The sequence below is a fragment of the Rhagoletis pomonella genome, unplaced genomic scaffold (assembly GCF_013731165.1).
Source record: "Rhagoletis pomonella isolate Grant_MI unplaced genomic scaffold, Rhpom_1.0 Rhpom_scaffold_00004, whole genome shotgun sequence".
Lineage (NCBI taxonomy): Eukaryota > Metazoa > Arthropoda > Insecta > Diptera > Tephritidae > Rhagoletis > Rhagoletis pomonella.
Window position 1 is genome coordinate 9922986 of NW_023458558.1, and position 23785 is coordinate 9946770.

Below are 23785 nucleotides of genomic sequence, written 5' to 3' on the forward strand. Positions count from 1 at the left end.
GCTACCGCGTATTACTGGCGCTAATTTCGATTTTCTGAAAATCTCTGTTGTGATTTACTCAGTCTTTGGGAGCATTTTTAATTATATAAAATGTTGTTTTTGAAGTTAAAATTATATTTTAAATTAATTAATTTTTGTATCTCTTAAGAAAATTGTTAATTGTTATAAAAAATTGCAGGAAATATCTTGCTGTTGCTGTAATTTTTTTTTTTTAAGAAATAAATATACGAGTTGCATACTGATTTAATAGTAAAGTCAATATAGCACTTAGGGTGGAAAAATTTCCACAAAGTATAGAAATGGTACCATGCTGATAAGAAAAATATTTTACTCCAAATAATAAAATATTCTATCTGACAATTTGCTAGGAAATATTTTTTATTGATTTAAAACAATTAACAATTATTACATCGCTGCTACTACCACTGACGCACAAATGAAAGATATTTTAATCAAAATAAGAAAATATTCTATTTCGCAATTTGACAGCAAATATTAGTAATTACCGCATCGCAGCTACTACTAACACTGACGCACAAATTTGTCGATTAATAGACAAATGTAGAAATATTGTGGAAGAATACACAATGTGTAGAAATGTCAGTCAGAGCGTCAGTGCTAGTAGCAGCGATGCGGTAATTGCCAATATTTGCTGCCAAATTGAGAGATAGAACCTTTTCTTATTGTGATTAAAATATTTTTCTGAACAGCATGGTACTATTTTTATCCTATGTGGAATTTTTTCCAGGTACACCTACAAATAAAGTCAATTTGAATGTAAGATAAGATATTTTTATAGAATAAATTTTTTTTAGTTTAATTTTAAAAATAACACAGGCATGCTATGGCTTCTCGCTTGGAAAACTAATTAGCACTTTGCGTAGGAATTCGGCACTAAACTACGAAAAAAATTCCATTACGTAAATTTTCCGATAAAATTACTTTTTTAATTTTTCTTGGGGCCACCGTGCAATACTAGCGGTAACTTCGAATTTCTTTAAGTTTTTCTGATTTACTTAGTCTCTTTAGGGATATTTTGAAGTTATAGTATTTGTTTTCTAAGTAAAATATTTAATCACTTATAGGCTGACTAATTTTTGACTTTTCATGAAAATTGTTAAAAATTCAAAAATAAGCATGTCATCAATAAACGTAAAACTCGATGTGTTAGAAAACAAGTAGTTTTTAAGCAAAAAGCAAAACCGGCTTCAATTCTCACATATAAATTTGAGAATACCGTTAAGTTCTTCATAATCCAATGATCAATACCAAATTAATATGGAACCACCTCTGAGGTACCACCACGAAAAACAAGTAATGTTTAGCAAAAAAACAAAATCGACTTCAATTCTCGTATAAAGAAATATAAATATATATATATGTTTCATGATCCAATGATCGGATCTACACCTAATTAGTATGGAACCACCTCTGATACTACCTTTCCGATGCAAAAAGAATTATCGAAATCGGTTGACGTGGTCCAAAGTTATGCCGTAACATACATAAAAAAAAATCCGACGAACTGATAACCTCCTCCTTATAATTTTTTTTTTCCAAGTTTACTAACTCTTTTGTAGTTAAACTAACTAAAAAGCTACTGCGCTTAACATGAATTGGTGCTGATCTTTCAGACATAAGCAACCTTCTTAGTTCAACTCCAATTAATCCTGCAGCGCACACATTTTGTATGAATTGCTCTCCTCAGCTGCAAGCAAACTTTACAAAAGCATATTTTAAAGAGGATTCATATGAATAGTTTGAATAGTTTTATATATTTAAATGCACTTAAAATTCACTCTTAACTTTATTACACTTGACTAAATGATTTTCATATACGATATGTGCATACATATGTATGTATTATATATTTATGTATAAATATAATGTATTCTAAGCAGCTTTGGGCTGAAGTGCAGAGAAGCGTAGAGCAAGTCAACATTCAGTAGCAGCAAAAGTTATTTCAACGGCATTAGGAAGCAAAATGTGGCAGCAGCAGCAGCAGCAGCAGCAACAATTCTCCAAGGAGCAGCAACATTAATTCTGAGACAAATGACCGCAAACACACAGACATATGTACAAATTCGCCAGTAAAATGTCAACAAACGATTTGTCATTTTCATAGTCTTGTTTACTGTAACTACTGGTGCATTTGTAATATCTGCAAAAAAATAACAATTCCACAATTTCACAGATGCAGACGAATAGCTGCTTTTGTATGAAGGTTCATATCCTAATGTGTCTGAGGGCAATTGTTGTACCATAAAGTATCGTTTGTATGTGTGTGTGTGTGTATGAGAAAGGAATCTCTACTTCAAGACGCTACAGTTAAGAAAGAAAATAGGTTTTTGTCTCATTTGGCATAGCCATTGAGGTTCTTAGTTGCGGGTGGGTGTGACACAAATCTCTTCAGCAAGAAAAATGCAAAACAAAACAGCATATTCGACATGTGTCAGCAATAAATCGCTGGAGATAGACTTTGTATGCATACATAGATATATATGTACATATGTATGTATGTACAAGCATACTTGTAGGGTAAACCCCGAACTGGGGAACCAAATTTGAAGTTCCCTACTAGATATTTATCACCAAAAACCAACCAGACCGATAGTAACTACTACTAAAAAAAAAACACAAAAAACCATTAACTGGTTCGAAAAAGGGATGCAGAACGAACTAGATCTCATCTGGCAATTTTTGAATTAGTTCCGAACTACCGAAAAAGGGATACAGCGGGGAGCTTGTTTACTTTATATGCATTTTTGTTTGGCGGGTTAACTAGAAGCGCACCAGTTCAGAACTATGGATTTTCCCCACAGGGAAGCATTATTCCAAGGACGACTGTCATTGTGTATGCCTCTTCGACTGCCGTTCTTCTAGGCCAGACTGATCGCTCAAAAATATATGTAGTTATTTTGCTTTTGGTATGCCTCTCGCATGTACATATATGGTGGCACACTGGGCTGCGTTTCGAACTCACTTCCTTCATCGTTAAGCCGCACACCAATGTATAACGTCAGACTGCCTCATGGTCAGCATCAAACATTTTTCTTGATTTGAGTAGTATGACAGACATATTGAATGTGTACATATGTATGTATGTATGTGCCTAAACTAAGTGGAGTATGAATACTTATATACAGTATTGGACATATCTATAGCACCCCCATTTCAAAGTGATATTGTTTGCCTCTTATGTTTAATGATTTATTTTTAAGAATTTTGAATTGAAAAATAGTTAATTCTCTAACGAGACTCACATAAACCAAAGTTTAAAACTTTTTAAAAGACTACAAAAAATGCAACAAATTTTCGCCCAAATTTCAAAATGTTTTCTCAGTAGCGCTAGAATTTTTTCGAGTACACAGTTTTATAGCCCATTGAATTTAAGTCTAATAATGTGCAAGTTTCAAGTGGCTAAAAATTACCGTTGATTTTTTAGATTTTTTTTTGTCGCATTCACTTCCATATAACGAATAAATACAATTTATTTTTATATGGAAGAAACCCGCAACACCTTCGGCGAAAAAAATTTAAAAAAATCAATGGTAATTCTTAGCCACTGGAAATTTGCAAATTATTAGACTAAAATTGAATGCACTGTGCACGCAAAAAAAAATCCTGCACATCTGAGAAAAAAATTTGTTGCATTTTTTTGTAGTCTTTTAGAAAATTTTAAACTTCGGTTTAAATGAATTTTATTTGGGAATAAACCTTATTTTAATTCAAAATTACTAAAAATTAATAAATAAACTTGAGTGGCAAACAATATCTCTTTGAAATGGGAGTGATATTGTATTGGCCAGTACTGTATATCCGTCTATATATGTATGTATGTATTAGTATATGCGTTGAAAGACATATTAAAACCATATGTGTTCTGCAAACATCAGCTAAGGAAGACCGCCACCAATTGGGGCTATGGGTTTTTCATACTTCGTTGTTGCAAGGCATCATTAGTTTGTCTTCTTCTTTGTTCTATTTTTTTTTTTTTCTTTGAGGTTTTTCTGCTTTTATTGGAATAGTTATTAAAAAGTTTACTCGTTTTCTTGGACGTTTAAAATGTTTGATGAAATTGAAATACATAGAAGAATACAATGTATGTAAAGTATAGAATGCCAGTGTAAGAAGTATAGCAGTCTCATTAGTTGGTTTTCATACCATTCATCATTGTCCGATGTTTTTTAGTGCCAGAATATGAAGAGATAGACCCATGAAAATGTATACTTATGTTTATGATCAGAACGTCGAGCTGAGCCGAGTGAGTGTACTTTTAGAATGTATTAATCATCTGGAAAAATCGGACCGCAATAACATATAGCTCCCACACAACCGATTGTTCCGAAATGAGATTTTCCGTTATAATACCTCAATTTATGCAGCTAGGAACATGAAATTTCGTACTATTTAAAGTGACAAAGATCGGATCACGGTAATTTGCAGAAATAGGAAAACTGCGATAAATTAGTAACTATTTAAGCTAATTTACTCAAAATCAATATAAGTAATGACCTTCTAGCAAAAAATTAAATTTAGGGAAATTTTTGGAAAATGGACGTGGCGCCGCCCACTTACGCCTATTTATCAACTTCGGCGGAAAAAAGCTATACGTTGAAAATCGGACTAAAATTACCGCCACTCGCTATATAACGGTAAATTTCAGATATACGAATACTCCGATATTTCAATAACTAAAGACCCCAACTTACAATAATATCTCAACAAGACACAAGATTATTGATTTTTGTAAAATGGAGATGGCATCACCCACTTCTGACTACATAAGTGTGTGTATTTTACACACAAAAATCAATATATTCGCGAAACCATGGGCTTAATATAGTAAAATTGCTTCTTTAGATTTTCACTCTGACGTCAGTAATTCAAAAATGATTTAAAAAATGCAGTTAAATATGCTTAGAGAAGAAGTATGGGTATCAAATTAAAGAAGAAATTCCTAGAATTTAAACAGATTAAATTTTTGGTGCATAAAGACTGATAAGTATTGAAAGTGTCCTTTTAAAATTTGTTCCTTGAAATTTCGCAATATTTGTTTTTGAAAAAATTATATGTTAAGGACTTATATAAACTCGATAACATTCTCGAATTTCGTCCTTCTAACTTAATCAGCTTAAAAAATTACCTATTCGTCCTTGTGAATCCAAAAAAATTTGTATTTTTTTTTTTAATTCTAAAGAAATGTTCTCTTTAATTTGGTACACACATTTATATTCTACTTTGCATTAAATTTTTTAATAATTTTGGAATTAATCATATTTTTAAAATTGCAAAATCCTTTAAAATCAAACCCGACGTCTGAGATAAGAAATAAAAACGCCGCTTTAAATAAAAAGTAGGTCTCAAACCCATTTATTTATTATATTTATTTTATGGTAGGAGAGAGAGAAGCTATTTTTTCGATTTAAGTTGTTGAAAAGTAATGAATATCTAAATCCGGGGACTAACCCCGGAATGCCGAAATTATGATAACGACATCCCGAAAATCCCGGGACCATAAAAAGCGAAAAAATTAACATCCCTAGTACGTACCTATGAGGAAGTTCAATATTTCTGTTTTTAATGTAATTACATAGTTAAAACATACATTTGCGCATGTATGTTGCAAGTCATATTTTCCGAACAGCATTTCTATGACAAATTGCTTTCGTATACGAAATGACATTTGGCAAAAGCCTTCACACGCATAAATGTCAAATTATTTGTTTTCCCAAGTAGCCTTTTAAATATATCTGCCCTTCGAACACATTTTTTTAGAACCAAAGTTGTGTTTAAAGGGTAGATAAATTTTGAAAAAACGGCTTGAGAAAACGCTCCTTATTAGACGCTAAAGTTAGTCAGTGACAAAATATTTTAAACATTTAAAAACTGATTTATTTTCATAGTTAAAACTGACTTAAATTAGGATACCAAATATCAACAGAAAAGCTACTTAATCTTAACTAGTATTTTATTTACTATCTTCGTGTCCTCGAAAAGTCAAGCTTTAAAAGCGTTAACTAATACAATCCCGGCTTCCGCATCATATAAGTTCTGATCCAACTTCGCAACATTGCAACGTTGGTGTAGACACCCGGGAACTCTCTACGCCCACAACCCGTGCCGAACGATACGATTCCCACTTGTACACCATCTACCACCAGTGGACCACCAGAGTCACCGATACACGCATCTTTACCGCCAAAAGGCTCGCCAGCGCACAGCATTCGTGGTGTAATTCTAACTGGTTTGTACTTTCTTGAACAGTCCAATTGCCTAACAGTATGCACGGTGACTGCACGTAAACTCGTCTGTAGCTCACCATTTTCCTCGACTACGCCCCAGCCCGAAACCAGAGCTGCAGTTCCAATTCTTGGTCTATAACCAGCTAATGCGATGGGGCGATAAGCTGTAATGGCTGCGACGAGGTATAACAAACCGACATCGTAGTCTTTACTTAAGTCATTAAATTTCGGGTGTCTGCGGAAGCTTGATACCCGAATTATATTTTCTGTGCCGCCAATATGTGTAACTCCATACTGAATGCTGTACTTGTTTGCGTTGCTCTCCTTTTGGAAACAATGCGCCGCAGTCAACACTACGCTTTCGCTAATTATACTGCCACCACATATATGCGCACCCGATAGTTGCACCGAGACGATATAAGGGCTGACTTTGACATTCACCTGTATGCCATTAAAAATGCGGTCGTCAGCTGAATTGAATGAATAGACAGTGATCATAGTGAGCCAAAATAAAATCCAAGGCATCTCGCCACTGCCACTGTACTAGATATGTGAATGCGTTACTTACGAGTTTTATACCAACGGGAGTAGGGATGTTAATTTTTTGGCTTTTTACGGACCCGGAATTTTCGGGATGTCGTCACCACAATCCCGGATATTCATTACTTTTCAACAAATCGAAAAAATTGCTTCTAAATAGTTTGAGATGTCTTCTACCATAAAATAAATAATAAATAAATGGGTTTGACACCTACTTTTTATTTAAAGCGCCGTTTTTATTTTTTCTCTCTTATGACGGCAGGATTTATTTTAAAGGACTTTGTTATTTCAAAGATATGAATAATTCCAAAAATTATTTAAAAAATTCAATGCATTGATGAATAAAAATATGGATACCAAATAAAAGGAGACAAGGAAGAAAATTTCTTTAGAAAAAAAAATTAAAATTTTTTGTATTCACAAGCACGAGTAGGTAATTTTTTTTTAGCTGATAAAGTTGGAAGGACGAAATTCGAGGATGTTATCGAGTTTCAAAAACAAATATTGTGAAATTTCAAGAAAAAAAATTTAAAAGGATATTTTCAATACTTCCTAGCCCATATGCACAAAAAAAAATTTAAACTGATTAAATTCTATAGAGTTTCTGCTTTAACTTGATGCCCATACTTCTTCTCTAAGCACATTTCACTGAATTTTTTAAATCCTTTTGGAATTACTTACGTCAGGGTGGAAAGCTAAAAACGCAATTTTGCAATATTTGGCCCATGGTTTCACGAATATGTTGATTTTTGTGTGTAAAATTTACTATCTCACTTTGTTATATGTATAATGAGCTATACATTTATGAAAAAAATAGTAATTATTAAATAAAAGAATAAATATAGCCAATACTGGTCAAGAAAAGAAGTTTCTATTATTGCAATCAGTGCAAATTACAAATCCCGAAATCCCGGGATTAACATTCCTAAACGGGAGTGAGAAAACACCTCACACGTGCAGGTAAATAATTAAAAAAATTGTTAGAGAGAATGGAATGTAAAGTGTCATAACTAGATGATTAAGAGCAAGTAACTAAAATATAAATTGCGAAAGAAGTAAAATATGTACATGTATGTAATTTTCGCTCACCCGAATTGGCTAGTTTATCAATTAGTTTTGCAACGCTTTTGCGCCCGAAGATACTAAAGCACCGAAGCGCTATGATTATATTTTTAACTGCTAATACGCTGTTTACACGAGGAACGTTTTGTTGCGGCAACATTTAACTTTAATCGACGAGGATAGGAGAGGGGTTAATATGCCCATAAAAAATTAAAATTTTTTATTTAATCCTTTTTATGCTAGTAACAAAATCCTCGGATTTTAAGCAAACTCTTCAACAATTTTCTTCACAATAATGTCGCGGTTTTCGTTAGTCCAGAGAGTCTTCCCTCCCCTTGTTGTACCACACCCAACTTTGCCAACCCGTCACACGGCATAAGGACTACGCTTTGCGAATATGCGCCAGAGAAATACCAGGATAACATCACCACAGAACAAGTAATGCTGCCATTAGACGGAGCAGAATTTTGGTTTGAGATTTGTAGTTGGGCGGAAGCATTGACAGCATCTGCGAACGAATTGCCACAATCCGCATGAAAAATATGCATATTTGGTCCGTCAGTGTGAAATTTCAAACTTCATGACAACAACTCCGACAACGCAAAGGGGCTCATAGATTTCGCAATATGGTTATTTCGTGGTTATTTAGTAGTACCATGCACCAGCATCGAAACATTCACTAAACCGTTTAGGCGCCCCCTGATTAAAGACAAAAAATCCCACTGGTAACGATGTGATAGGCGCGACGCAAGTTTGACCTCAAGAAGCTATAGTCACAAACCACGCCCGAGAACTTTCGCAATCGACTCTGCATCCTACTTAACAAAAGAAACTGCTCATCGGATGAATGAGCAAAGGGCATCGAACTTTTATTCTCTTCGCACCATTTCACAGTGGGACAGAATAAATAATGAACTTATTTAATCTAAATACTTTGAAGTGTGCAAAAACCAAATATTTTGATATTTGACACATTTTGTAACGTTCTTAACAAACAAATTCAGAATCCATATAATCCTTTTTGTCTCTTTGACAAAAATAATCTAATCGCCGGCGGCTTAAATTTCTTGCGTTAACTAAATAATTAACAAAACAAAAATTGATAAAAAGTAAAAAAAAAATTAAATAATCTAATTGGTCGTTGACTTAAATTACATTGGAACTAATGAAAACTTTTTGTTGTTATAAAGTTGTTGAGTTTTTCTTCTGTTAAATAAATATTGAAAAAATAAAATAAAATAAAAAAATAGGAAAAAAAAGTAAATAATTTAAAAATTGGAGGCTTATAATTAGAGGTTAAATTTTTAAAGAGTTCGTGAAATCCATCATTTTTTTCAATTTCTTTAAATAATTTAAATTAAATAGTAATAAAAACCAATAGCCTTAGTTGATAGATTGGCAAGCCTACTCAAATATATGTTAGTGTTAAAGCTTGTTCAAACACCTTCCGTTTAATACTGATATTGTAATATTAAATAAGCAGACATTTTTTTTAACAAACGTAATTGTAACTTTTCAAAAAAGGTGGCAACCCCACTCCAAAATATTTTTTTAAATCTCTTCAAACGGCTTTTGTTTTACTATAAATAATTATACATTTTCATATATATGTATATATGGCAGGTTTTTAGTAGAATGGGAAAAAATAGAACAAATCCGTTGAATTTTTAATACGTTTAAAGATGTAAAAACTTCAAATAACTAAAATTTATGAACACGTGGTACTTTCGATATACCACGGTTATACCTATGGTGACCAGATTTCTGTGGACAAAAATTGAGCAATTCCTAAAACATCGAATCCAAACATACAATTTTGTCTTTTAAATAATAATACAGTTTTGTTTAAAACAAAGGAAAGTGAAAAAAACTTGAAAAGTTATCGGAAAAATGTATACACACATTATATTTTTCATATCCATGAATTTTTTTAAGGAATTAGTATTATTTTTCATAATTTCACTAAGGTCAAGTTAGTATGGTTTGATAAGAAATTAAATAATTATAAAAACCTTAAAAAAAACTAAGCAAGAATAATAGATTGCAATGTAGCAAGAGAACCAATTTTACAGCATAAAACATAACCAAATATCATAGAAAATAAGGATGCTATGTTTATGGCTCCCTTATATTTTATGTTCTTTACAATAACGAGAGTCCTACCACGTTTGTCCGAAAAATGGTTATTGGGTCAGAGTACAAGGAGACTCCTATTTAATTAACTCTTTGTAGACCGAATTAAGTTGGGTGGGGCTAAAACTTAAAGTCTATGATTTTTGGTTTGACCATTATGAAATGTTGCTTATAAATGTTTACAAAGTTTCCTTACAGAGCCTAAAAATATTTGTCAAGATTATATGATTTACTTCACTTTATTTATTATGTTTTATAAACTAACCCTATGTTTTGTGTGTATGTGTATTTTTTTTAATTTTGCAGAGCCACTTTAAGAAAAGCAACACATATGCTACACAAGTAGTCACAACGAAAACACTGAAAATCGGCATTTAATCAGTACAAATATTAAAAATCGGGACACTTATACGTCAGCGGGGCAATTTTTTTAAAATCGGTACTGTTCCGCCAAAATTGGTACGAATGGTCACCGTAACTACATATACCATAAAAATATTTTATTCTGATTTTTTCACGTTTAAACAGTGAAGCAAGACTTTTGGACACTTTTTCAATCTTCTGGCCCACTGTGCATTGCGGTTGGGTATTATCACACATACACGAACAGCTGATATATGACGAAAGTGATGTCTTATCTCGCTTTGTTTCAAGTAGACATCAAACTTATCAACTGGCGTTTTATACATATTATTTAATTGATGTGATTTATATTCCTTCTTCAGCTTAAATGGACTGCTTGTAGAAAATGCATAATCAGCATTTTCTCATCTTTTTTAACCGACTTCACAAATAGAAGGAAGGTTATCAGTTCGTCGGAATATCTTTTTTTCTTTTTATATTACCGCCATATTGCCGCATAACTTCGGACCACGTTCACCGATTTCTATAATTATTTTTTTTTTTTTTAAGGAAAGGTGTTACCTCACTGGTGGTCCCATTCTAATTTGGTTTAAATCCGATCATTGGATCAATAAAAAAAAATAAATACAATCTTAAAGTTTTATATGAGAATTGAAGTCGGTTTTGTTTTTGCTTTAAAATTACTTGTGGCATGTTTGTTTATTTAATTGCTGACACAAATAGCTAGTAAGTAAATTATTTGTTCACATTTTTGGGATTTCCTAATCGGTGCGTGTGGTCCAACCCACTTAAGCTAAGCTGCTTAAATTTTCAAATTGAAAAGTCCACTTACAAAAACACATACATACATACATACATACATATATGTAAACATACGTGTTATATAAATATGTATATATACATAAGTATTTACTGGCAACAAAATTAAAAATATATTTCAATGACTTCTAACCGGCCAACCAGAGAGATTTTATCAGCAATTTTATTGCTGCTATATTTATGTACATACGTCTGTTATATGTTTTATACTTATACATATATACTTTCCCATGTGGTTTGCCTCGAATCTCCAATTAGGCAATACACAACATAAGAAAACAACCTTTTACCCTTAATTTCGCGAATGTGTGCACTCGTGTGTGGGTCTATTGTTATATTTGATCTTATTTTTATTTTTAGATAAACAGTTAAGGGTTTGAAGCAGTCATACGAATTAATATTTTTTTTTGCTATTATTCCTGCTTTTATTCACTTTTAGATAAGAGCGCACATTGTTTGTAGTGCAATGAAATTTATAATAAAAATATTTTGTGAATAACATATCCTTACAACTGTTAATACACAAATATGTATGCACATAGTTACATACGCATATATTAGGGTGGTCCAAAAATGCATGTGAAAAAGTAAAGTCGGAATTTTAATGCTCTGACCCCCTACTATTGTTCTATACCGAAAAAACATACACCTGTATTTTCATTTTGAAATCATTAAATATTTAGAAATCGCTCAAAGCGCTCAAGATTTTTCATTTACATGGGGCAAAAAAAAGTTTGCATAGAAATGGTATAGGGCTCTGGAAAATCATAATTTTCGATCGGAAAATTTTGTTTCTCTTCAGCAGACAGCCGAAATAATAATATCCAATGGTTTATTATAGCATTTTTTCAATACTAGTGATTTTTTATAGGACCCTCAGGGCATTTTTTGAGGTTTTTAGAGGTCCTAGAAAAAATAGTTAATAATCGGAAGTAGTTAAATAAACAATTTGGTATTATTCTTCTTAGTCCCCTGAAGGGCACCAGAGTTTTCCCATCGAAAAATATAGATTTTCTTTAATTCTATAGCATTTCTACGAAAAGTAGTTTTTTTTCATATAAAATACATGGAAAACTTTGAGCGCTTAGAGCGACCTCTAGGTTAAAAAAAACATGGGTATATTTTTTTTTTGTATAGAAAAATCCTATAGGGTGAGAGCATTAAAATTCCGACTTTACTTTTTTTTGAACCACCCTAACGTACATCTATATATAGTTTATGTATGTACATCTGACTTATATTGGTACGAAGTTGGCTTTCAAGCCACCTAATATTGAATATTTTTCTACGTACATACGTATATACATATGTACTATGTATGTACATATGTATGTATGTCTAGTGCATTGTGCTCCCCTGTGATGACTTTCGTTATTTTGCGATCCAATTTAATTTCGTAACAAAATGTTTTCTTAACAACATTGGCTTCAACTACCATTATGAAGAGCCTCCCCTTTGTCTGATTGAATATGAAATTCAAGGGAAATTTTCCATCTCAGTTAATTCATCTGAAATTCTTTTTTTTTAATTTCTCTTATTTTAAGATTATAAACAAAATGTTGGGCACAAATAAGTACATATATAATTTTTGTTTAAAGTCTACAAACAAACTTAGCTTTACTCGCAGTGTCTTGTTAAAGTCTTTATTCTACTTTTTTGCAACTCGAGTGCGTAATAAATTAGATTTTTATTTTTGTAATGAGAGTAAAAGTATTTCTAATCGATTATAATCAGAGCTCGGATTTTGATGCAATGTCATCTTTTGTCTGAACGCTTCCGTTCCCAACACTAGGGTTAACGCAACAAAATTCGACATCGATTAATTTCGATAGCTGTACGTTTCTAGAGCTTTATACAGCTGTCGAATTTTGTTGAGTTAACCCTAGTGTCCAGCGGACACACTAAGGGCCGTTTGCACCATGTCCAGTTAACGCTAACTGGAGGCAAATCCTTCACTAAAGCTCATCGGCTGCTTTATCAATCACATGTTATACTGATACTGAACGATTTACGCGTTGTCATGAATTGGAATTTGTTACCAGGGGCTTTTTGGGGTTGCTAATTAGGAATCTGAAGTCCGTTTTTCAAAATTCAAAATGGCGGATCGAAATTGGCGATCAATTAAAAAAAAAAAAATGGTAGGATTTGTTCGAAAACCGGCGCTCAAGAGTTTTTGGAGTCGCCAATTATGTGTCTTGAGTCAATTTTTTAAAATTCAAAATGCCGGATCCAATGTAGCGATCAAATTTGCAAAAAATTACTAAAACGAAAGCGTTGATACTGAACGTTTTAAGCATTGCCAAGGAAACTCGTTTCCAGTGAGTTTCTGGAGTTGCTAATTACGAATCTGATGTCTGATTTTTAAAATTCAAAATGGCGGTTAAGAGTTTCAAACAAATGCAATAATTTTTTTTTTTAATTGGTCGCCATTTTTCATGAACGAATTTTTGTTTTCATTTTAATGCTGAACTTTTTTTGTGGTTCTTGAGGTTATCTTAGGTCTACGTTTGTTGCTTTAATTGTCAATACTACAAGTTTTTTTGGATTTCTAGGATTAGACAAGATTAACCCTGAAAATGTGATCGAAAAAATAAAAATCATAAAATAACGATTAAAAATTATCGTTATTATATAAATCGAAAAATAACGATTATGCAATGATTTTTAAATTAAAATTCTTAATGATAACGATTATTTTTGGTCCCTAAAAAAAAATATATAACTACTTGTTTTATGTTATTCATTTACAGATATTACAAATAATTTTTTAGTGATCAGCGCAAACATTGATTAAAAGTTGTGAAAATTTGTGAAGTGATTGGGAAGATGATCCTTGATCTAATCCAACCAATCGTTGTATGGCTGCCAAGTGTTAATTTGGCAGTCCTTTAAATATATGTAAATATTAAACTAGTGTTGATTAAAATATTTTGGTATCATGTTTATGTGCATAAAACCTTGGTAATAGATTAGATAAAATCTGTTTTCGAAAAGATAAATACTTTAGGTTTTATACGTAAACGTAAAAATGTGTTTATTGTTTTGAAATTCATTGCATTATCGATAAGTATTAAACTATCGGAATTTTTCGCCAAACTGGTATGTATCGGGTATATTCAAGTCCTGCCAAAGTCCCCCAAAGAATTCAAAGATATAAAAAAAATTAAGTCGCGTTTTAGTTCTACAGCAGGAGATTTTCCGGTAAGTAATTTTGTACATTACAAGTTAAATAAAGTGCTAAGTTAAAAACCTCTGCAAGGATCTTAAAAAACTGGAAGAACGGTCGAGTTTCGGCAGTGACTTGCATTCCTAGTAAGAACTAATTGCTGGTAGCAATTAACATATTATTAACATATTAATTGTTGAAATCATTGTGTGAATTTTATTAAAAATTAACGATTAAATATGTGTACTATATAGGCGTGGGAAATGGATTTGATAGCCGTGCACTTCCGAGGTCTGTGCCGTATTTTTAATTTTCTTTATAAGTAGGTTCATTGTTATCAAAAAAGTAATTGCAATTAAATTAATTGCCGTGTGCAGTTAAAGTTTGATTGCAACTAAAATTTTCATTGCAATTAATTGAACTGCAATACGCCATTAATGGAGTTTTTACTCGATTAAACATTCAATTAATTACCAATCGAGCAATTTATAATTGAAATTTTGTATGGCAAATCGATCTTAATTAGTGCATTAATTGAGAAAGCTTGGATAATTGCTCGATTAACTGCCTGTCTGAAAATAGTATAAAAGTTTAATTGCAATGACGTTTTTAATCAATCAACAAGAACAAATTTAAGTATAAATATAATTTGTTCCCTAGATCGTGCACAAAATTTTTATATTCCAAATTTCCGCTCCCATGAAGAAATAAAATGTGCATACATATGTAGATATGTACATAATTAAAATAAGTAACCTCACCTTAATGAAAACCGTTACTAGTTACTTTAATTTCTTTCGTCTGTTTTTCGTTTTTTGTTTTTTTTTTTTTGTTAGATTGTCTTCTCAGCATTTTGTGTATTTGGCTCGCAGGCACAATCCTTCATCAATTCCCAGCGTTTCCAATGTTATTTAAATTATTTGTACCTCAATGTCTCCACATCTAAATATGCCCATCGCACAGTCCACACTAATGGATTCTAAGGCATTTTGCATCCGCTTAAACACGCACAGATTACCTACAACCTTGGAAATGGTAGAAGAAGCGATTCTAACGCTTAACACCGCACGCGGCATCTCACTGCAGAAGTTGAAGAAGTACATTATCGAAAAGTATCAAATTGAAATGAGCGCCAAACGCTATACCATGATGAAGACACATTTGTATACACTATTTTCCAATGGGACGCTTATGACAGTAACTGGAAGGGGATTGTCGGGTAGTTTCAAAATACAGAAAACGATTAGTGGTTCATTAGTAAAAAAGAAATCGATTGGTGCCAGGAATACGGATGGACACATCGGCGCACGTCAACGTAAAATAGGAGTTAGCAAAGCAAAAAGCAATAAATCAAAGAAAAAGAAAAATGTGACACCAGCCAACCTAACTGAAACGCCACTTAACTATGTGACACTCTTAATGGCTCCTCATGCACCGCAACGCAACTCCTCGGCGACAGATCTCAGTCATGTAGAACAAGTAGGGGGCACACCTCGTAGCGCTGGTACGCGTGTAGGACGTAAACGAAGACTTGCGTCGGTCCAGGAACCGATTGCGGCATCACAAGAATTTTAAGAAAACACAGTACTCCGTAAACTCAAGCATTGAGTTTTTAAATGCAGAAAGGTAGTCGCTGTTGCAACATTCAGTATGAAGCAGGTCTTCATATTTCATATGTTCATGTGCATATATGCATACATATGTATGTGTGTGGGTACGACGTATGTATGCATAGATTCGGTTTTTTTTTTCTAATAAAAAAAAATTTCAATCAAACTACAACATTTTTGTTAGTATAATAACTTAAAAAGTATTTATTATAAGTTATGTCGAAAGAACATCTACAGCAGCAATGTTGTTAGCTAGACCAGATAGGTACCTAATTGAATTTGAAATATATGATTTTGAGAAAAAATAATTAAATAAATCATACCTTTAAAGATGTGTCTACTTACTTACCTTGGAATAAAAGGTTCTGTTAATTTTAAACTAGATACTATTGATTCATCCGAATTTTAGCATTTCATGCTAAATTCGCTTAGCAATCATTTAATAAATATTCCTTAGCAGAAATATGTGCTTAATTTTAAATTCGGTTTAAAAATTTCATTACTCATTCATTACCATTTCGGCAAATCTTGTAGTCTGGCGCTTGACGAAATCGTAATTCGCAAAACATCCAATAGTGTACCTTTTTTATTTTCAAAGTGTTACCAAAATTATGTATATTTAGCTTAATTCCATATATTTCTTTAATGAATTTTATAATATTCTTCATGTACTGAATTCATTTATTCTTTAAGTTAGTTTTGGGAGAACCCAATATGTTTAAAGATAATGCTACGATATCAATAAAGTTTACTTTTTATTATCTTTATTGTTGTTGGCGTTTATTAAGTTTACAATTAAATACGCATTTAATATAAAGTACATTTTAAATTAAAGTAATGCTTGTTTCTTGTTCCGCAGTTCAACTAGTCTTATGCTATACTACCCTTTTTTTAATCAATTGTGGAGATTTTCTCAATTTGATTTAGAATTTATTTGGTAAAGAAACTTGATTCTATGAAGTAACCCCTTACATATTGCTTCTTTTGAAAATCCGACTGCATATAAACAATACGAAATCTATTTTTTTAATACTTGGCGCAGTAAAAGTGTGAGAACTATTTGAAAAATAAGAGCAGGTTGAAGTAAATTGTTCATAGTAGATACATTATTAGTTTCAACCCGTAAAACTGGCCACTGTCCCGACAGTTTTCACACATTATTTTTACATGTATGTACAAGAAAAATGACGACATAAAACCCGATCTTACTATTTGCTCAGACACATTTTACGCGCTAATTACTTTCGCTTCCATGTATATTAAAAACTACACAAGTAAAAAAAAAAATAAAAAGAAAATTCACACATAACGCATATATGTATGTATGTAGCATGATTGTAGTTTGGTATGAGATTTACTAGAAAAAAGAACTTGGGAGCAACAGACTAAACTAAAAACAAATGCATTTAGCATAGTGTCACGAACATACATGGATTGGTATTCGTGTTCCTTGTTTCGTTTTCGATTTTTTGCTGAAAAATACAGCTGCACATTCTACTATAAATTTATTTAAAAACATATTTTATTTTTTGGAATTATTGAGTGAAAATGCGATGCATTGCGAATGTTCGCTTTAAGACTGATCCTTGGGTACACGCCGTTTGCGCACGGTCTTCGTCGTAGCTTCCTACAATGAAAATTCAAAAAATATAACCAAAATGCTTCTCACTGGCGTTCATTCAATATCTATACCTCTGCCTCGGCTTCCTCTGCATCATCATCTTGCGAATCCTTCTGATCACTGCTAGCGTTTGCAGCTGCTGCTGTTGGTGTAGCGGTGTCATCACCTGCTTCATCTTTAACATCTAAATCAGACTTTTTAGTTTTAGGACTAGAGTTTTGCGTAGCATTGCTGCTGCTTGCAACAGCCGTTTCGGCGGTGCCACCTGAATTGTCGGCAACGTCGTCAGGTTGCACGGCATCGGTTTTCTTAGCGCCAGCGTCCGAGCTAGACTCCTGCATTATTTAATAAACCGCGTTATTACATCAATTTTAAACAAGTAAATAAGCTCTTAATACACTGAAGACTAGCATGGTATTACCTTCGAGCCGGATTTCTTGAACAAGCGATACAAAGTGAATGATAGCGGTGTGGCTCCTGCAATTACCATTGCTACTCGCCAAACCCAAGAGGCTTCAGTAAAGAAGGTTACAATCTTATTGAAAAAGGTTTCCTACGAATTTTGTGCAGACAGTAACACAGTAGTATACAACAAACAACATACAAATGAAAAGAGAAAACAGAATGGAAAGCCAAATCAAAAACAATGCGATATTAATATATTTAACTAAATATACAAAATTTTGCCAGCGTGGGTTTTCTACTTCTATGACGAATTAAATTAAGTATTCATTTATTAGACGAAGATATTTTGTATGAGCACCTCTTTAGCACGACCGTATAAGTAAAATACGTAGCAGCCCACAGGTATGAGTAAATATGTGAAATACAATGCCCACCAGCCTGGCTTGTAGTTTATGCGCCTCATTAAACGATGCCAAAGAGTTTTCTTTTTTAAATATTTTTTGGAAAGTTTAGTTAATTGGTCATAATAGAAGATATCGCGCTTAGGCTAGTACATATTCTCAAATGGTAGTTGAATAACCTTCTTTTATTCGATGTTATCTATTTATTGGTGCACTTACCGATTCCTTATCGATGTATTTGCGCTTGATATCAAAAGTCTTGGCGGCAAAGTCTCTAGCCAATTCAATATCATCAACGATGATCAAGTTGTCAAACAAAATATTGTCAGACATCGACCAAAGCTCAAGCCCAACAGCGGACTAAATGAAAATCAGAATAGCAGAAAAGGTTAATTTAGTCAGCATCGACATATGTAATCAGAAATAAATTAGTTATTTGCACTTACAATGGGCGTCATTTTGAAAGGCGTGAGATCTTCGAAGAAATCAGGATTGGGTATTTTACGTGCAGCCCATTTACCTTGATAATTTGGATTGTCGATGAGCGGTGCGCGCCATTTTCCCTTGTATTCTTTGTTTTGAATTAGAGGTGCTTTCCACTCACCACAGCCTGTCGCTTTTTCACAAACTGGATTGTCAATCAATGGCGCTTCCCATTCTCCATCCATTTCGGTATCCCAGTCAGCTGGCTTGGCGGCGGTTGGATCTGAGGAAAGGTTTAAAATTAGGTATATTTAAAAATTTAATACAGAAGATACATTTCCAAGTTTTTGGCTTAATTCAACTTACCTGGTATCATCTGGGGTTCATCTTCAAGCCAACCATCTGGCATAACTGCACTAGGATCAGGAATTTGTGGTGGTGCATCGTCATCCCAGTCTTCAGGTTTTTTGGCTGTTGGGTCTGGTATCTAAAACATAAAGGCACAATTTTCCTGTTATTGCGGTGAAAATCTTAAATTGAACAACTACCTACCTTTTCACGTTCATCCCAGTCCTTTGGTTTTTTATCTTCTGGATCGTCAATCTCACGTGGTGGGTTAACTGACGGAGTGAATTCGGAGAGAAGAGATCCCTGATTGACTATCTTATTATCAACGCTGATTTCAAAAGTGTTATCAGGTCTCAGCACTAATTGGTATAGATGTGGCAGTTTATCCTTGAACGGTTCCTCCAAACGATCCCTAACAAGTTAAAAAATAAATTAATGTTGTTGCGATAATACAAAACTAGAGCCGGCAATAAAGTCGCCAACAAAGAGTAGAAGGCAAAAGGCACAATGCAGATGAATTGCATTTAGCAAATATAAAACGCAGTAGCATAAAGTAAAAATTTAAAATATCGGCTTTTCAAGCAGCAACGCCCACACACGGCATGGTAAAACCAATAAAGAACAATATTTAGGGCCACATAAACAAGTAAGTTTCAAACTTGTGTGATTAGGGAAATAAATGTGATTAGTGCTTATATCTATATACATACATATACATATATGTATATATGTACATGCCTATATTTAGCATTAAAGTTTTTAAGTGGGTGCCGATTGTTGGTTTTCCACAACTTACTTTGGCTTTTTGCAGTGTTTCTCTTCTATGCTTCCGTTAATTGGATTAACGTGACGGAATATGAAATGCAGTTTAATGTCGCTGCCGCATTTATCTGGTCCAAACATAATCGTGTAAGGTGTCTTATCGTTGAACTAAAAGAAAACAACCACACATTTGTTAAATAATTTCAATATTTGACAAAAGTTATATTGTTATATCTACTTTTGTGAGATCTTCCGTATGTTTGCCATGAGAGAGCAATTTAATGTATGAACCTCCGCATTCTTGTCCCTCCTGTGTATGAAACAATACAATATTAAAATACTTATATGTACACACACGTGTGCGTGCAATCATAGTATGTAGTTTGCATGTAATGGAGGGTGAGATAAGTGTCAATATGCTCGTAATCTAATTAGATTACATTAATACATACATATACATATGTACATAGTTTGTATTACTTTGTCTGACAACTGTTGCCATGAATCTACTGTTTGGAAATGATTTTCAATTACCTGCATAGTTACTTCGTACTGCACTACAAGAGGGTTATCTTCCTTGAAGGTGAATGGCTTGTTGAGCTTTGACGCAATAGCGGCATGCTTAGCCTTAGATTTGAGAACAAGACCAATATCTTTCTTTGATACTATACGTTGTGGTGCCTCCCAGACCCAATTACCGTCGTACTTAGCGATTTCCTCGGCGATATCATCTTTCTTTGCTTGTGATTTTACCCAGCGCTTAGTTGATTCGGCAATGTCATCAAAATGGTCAGCAAAGTAAAATTTGTTCTGGTCATATACTGGACTCTCGTAGACAATTTCCTCCAGTTCGCCATCATCCTACCGTAAACAAAATGTATATTATTTTATTAATATCATGAGTACGATCGAAAGTTTAAACATAAGACGGCCATACATTGCGAAAGAATGATTTTTGAATATAAATATTCCAATATCAAGATTTTACGTTCATACGTTTTTTTTTTGTAATTTTTAACTATATATGCACCTTGCTGTTTAATAAATTAAGTATGTATGCTAAAGCAACTTAATGATTCCGAAATTGAGGTTATGTTGAAGAAAAGTAAATATAACTAAACAATCTAAGTACTCATACGAACACTTGCATTTGTAATCCGCGCAAAACGCACATTGCTCTTAACACATTGTTTAGAGACCCCTAATAGCAACAGAGTGCAGAGTAATCTAGCTTCCCGAATACACACATTGTATGACGTGGTATTTTCCGCATGAAAATAAGTAACTAGTATAAATGCAAATGGAAGAGGGTCGCTGCTATTGGCGAAACAGGGGATGTAGTCGAATGTATGTAGTTGAATAGCACACGCTGCAACAACACCTATAATTGTAGAAAAACGTTGCCGGTTTTCTTTATCAGAAATCGTATCACATGCGCGACAGGCACTATTTTAGAACAAAAGTGGCATTCGCTTTTTTTATTGTATTGCTAACTACGGCTAATTGATAGAAATTGATTTTTAGAGGTGACGATTTCATTGATACTTTGGAACTTACTTGTACATCCTCCACTTTTCCATCCTCTTCAGCGTCATCAGCGAAGTCCTGCTCCACCTCAGATCGCACGATCGGAGAAATTGCCAGAAGCAATATAATAAGTAATGAGCATAAATGCAGCCCCAAATTATTTTTGAACCGCATTTTTTACTCTTCCTCGATCTTAAATTGTTCGGTTCACACACAAAGACACAGCAATATAACTATGATGTAAAACGTGAAATCGATAGATGCGTTTGAAAAAATGTATTCCTTTAATTTTCTAGGAACAAATTAAATTTAATTAACTCCAATTGTATGCTTACTCAATGAACAGCCGCTTTGCTTCGCTTCTAAACTCAATCTCCTTGTTCCAATAAAAAAAAATTAAGGGAGAAAGTGTGTAATGAAAGACTAGCCATTGAAAGCTCACCCGCAGAGTTGCATTTTTATTCAAGAACGTCACGAAAGAAAAAGAAATTACCGCTTCAAACCGATTCAACGAGTGTAAATTTTTCACACTGTTGCCAACATTCCGCACTAAATTTAGTGCTTTTCTTAATTCAGAACACACAAATTTTTGTGTTTGGGGTTGGTGCGTTTTTTTGGTGCTTTTCTTTTTAGTTTGAAGACAACAAAACTGTAAATCTGAACAAAAATGGAAGCTAATGTTAGAGAAATTGGATATCTTACAATAATAGAATCAAAATCATGGCACAATAACAATTACAAACAAAGGAGCATATGTTTGCCATCGATTACATACGTTAACTTGACATTGCCTGCCAAACCGTCCATGTTGCTGGGACCAGGAATCGAACTTTAGACCTTTAGTTTGGGCTGAATTTGTTATATTTTTTACGAATATTAAAAAAGAGCACCATCATCTCCTAACAGTAAAAAGAATAACGAGCATTTTTAAATAGGAATAATAATCTTTTTTACACAAAAAATAAATGTCCACTATGCGCCGGTGGCTGCGTCCAAATAAGACATTTTAAAAAGGAAAATCTAATTTTTTTATCTTTCAGGTGTGAAACAGTTGGAAAGAAAAGGTCTTTACGTTCCTTTAGTTCACGAGATCATACAGTGTAGATTTATACTTCCACATAGTTCATGAAACTTGCATTTTCTGTTGTTACTTTCATTTGATAGTAATTGTAGAAAAAATTAAACAAAACGAAGAAAAATTAATATTTAAACAGCGCCAATCTAAGCGAAACGGCAATGCTGAACACAGCTGCAAATTAGAAAATAGAAACAAAAATGTTTACGTCGCGTTGTTTGGACGAAAATATTTGAATTTATAGAAAGCAGAAAAAATTCGACTGCCGAGCAAGAAAAATTAATTTTTATAAATTTGAATCGGAACACCTACAATAAAATTTTGTATGTATACCGAGCTCATTAAATCCGCTGTAAAAAATATGGTGCTTCTTCGAGAAAAACCGTGACTTTTCCTGGGTTTTAGTGCTTTTTCGAACGCGATACTTGGCAACACTGATAATTCACCACTCTATTCACCAAACTTATAGCTGAAACACAATACCTGCGAACGGCAAACTTCGCCGATTTTGCAAAGCTTTCGGACATCGTACGTTCAGCTATTTCGCCTACTTCAATAAAGCGTTATAGTGTAAACACATGACGAACAAGTGCGTGCGCATGCTCGCTTGCCGAGCATGTTCGTAAAAAAAAATTTGATTTTCAGTAAGCATACTCGTCGTTTGTGGCGAGGTTTGCGAACATTGCATTGGAAAGAAAAAAAAACTTTCTGATTTTAAGTTGATGCTTGCAGCGTGCACTTCGGCGGATAAATGCATCCATGCCATGTGAGTTACTTAAATTTTCAATAAATGAGGCTAAATTAGGGGTCTTCCCTTAAAATCGTAAAAGCCTCGTAAACCTCGTAAAAAATAACGCGAACTCTTAGCCACAGGCAAATTGCACCTTATTAAGCCAAAATTTTATCATCTGTAAAACTGCATACCCAACATTTTTCTAGAAACTAATTTTTTTTCTTTAAATATTGGTAAAAATTTTGTATAAAAGATTTAAACAATATTTTTATTTACTGAAACAGGAGTATCGACTTTCTTCGAATGCACCTTGCACCAAAAAATTCAATACAACCAAACAAAATCTCAAAAAATTGGGCTCACCTGGTCTCTTGTAAATTTTACAAATTGTTAAAATCTGAAATTTCAAATATTTGAATTGATTACAAAACCTCGAGTTACAAATAATTTTTTCGCAAAATTTTTCTGAAAAGTTGTATTTGCTTTTTTTCTTGTGGTAAAATTCGTAAGGCAAAAACCGAAGGAAAAAGGATTTTCTTCTAGTTCATTTTT

The 23785-nt window shown here is 33.2% G+C and overlaps 3 protein-coding genes across 4 annotated transcripts; 1 reads left to right on the plus strand and 2 right to left on the minus strand.

Annotated features, from left to right (window-relative positions):
* Positions 1–5438: 5438 nt before the first annotated feature.
* Positions 5439–6807, minus strand: LOC118738387 (trypsin-7-like). Its single transcript, XM_036469310.1, has one exon. The coding sequence runs from the start codon at positions 6768–6770 to the stop codon at positions 6021–6023; it is 750 nt and encodes a 249-aa protein (XP_036325203.1). The 5' UTR covers positions 6771–6807; the 3' UTR covers positions 5439–6020.
* Positions 6808–15258: 8451 nt separating this feature from the next.
* Positions 15259–16011, plus strand: LOC118738042 (late histone H1-like). The gene has a single exon (XM_036468931.1). The coding sequence runs from the start codon at positions 15259–15261 to the stop codon at positions 15901–15903; it is 645 nt and encodes a 214-aa protein (XP_036324824.1). The 3' UTR covers positions 15904–16011.
* Positions 16012–16444: 433 nt separating this feature from the next.
* Positions 16445–21868, minus strand: LOC118736967 (calnexin). 2 transcript variants are annotated; one of them, XM_036467147.1, is made up of 12 exons: positions 21761–21868; positions 21456–21658; positions 20433–20759; positions 20137–20208; positions 19933–20066; positions 19341–19548; positions 19155–19275; positions 18812–19071; positions 18585–18725; positions 17981–18112; positions 17631–17894; positions 16445–17565 (listed from the first exon to the last, which is right to left on the minus strand). In XM_036467147.1, exons 2-12 carry the CDS (start codon positions 21597–21599, stop codon positions 17512–17514), a joined length of 1857 nt encoding a protein of 618 aa, XP_036323040.1. In that variant the 5' UTR covers positions 21600–21658; positions 21761–21868; the 3' UTR covers positions 16445–17511. The 2 variants fall into 2 exon arrangements, with proteins under 2 accessions (XP_036323040.1, XP_036323041.1); XM_036467148.1 differs by lacking the exon at positions 21761–21868 and having other exon boundaries at positions 21456–21729.
* Between the last annotated feature and the right edge of the window lie 1917 nt (positions 21869–23785).

What these genes read in the sequence shown, in the direction of transcription:
- LOC118738387 (XM_036469310.1), bottom strand. Translation starts at nt 6,770, where the DNA reads ATGCCTTGGATTTTATTTTGGCTCACTATGATCACTGTCTATTCATTC.
- LOC118736967 (XM_036467147.1), bottom strand. Translation starts at nt 21,599, where the DNA reads ATGCGGTTCAAAAATAATTTGGGGCTGCATTTATGCTCATTACTTATT. An exon ending in AGTACGAAGTAACTATGCAG is followed by an intron (nt 20,209 to 20,432) that starts GTAATTGAAAAT and finishes TTTCATACACAG; the next exon opens with GAGGGACAAGAATGCGGAGG. An exon ending in AATACATCGATAAGGAATCG is followed by an intron (nt 18,113 to 18,584) that starts GTAAGTGCACCA and finishes CAAAATTCGTAG; the next exon opens with GAAACCTTTTTCAATAAGAT.
- LOC118738042 (XM_036468931.1), top strand. Translation starts at nt 15,259, where the DNA reads ATGTCTCCACATCTAAATATGCCCATCGCACAGTCCACACTAATGGAT.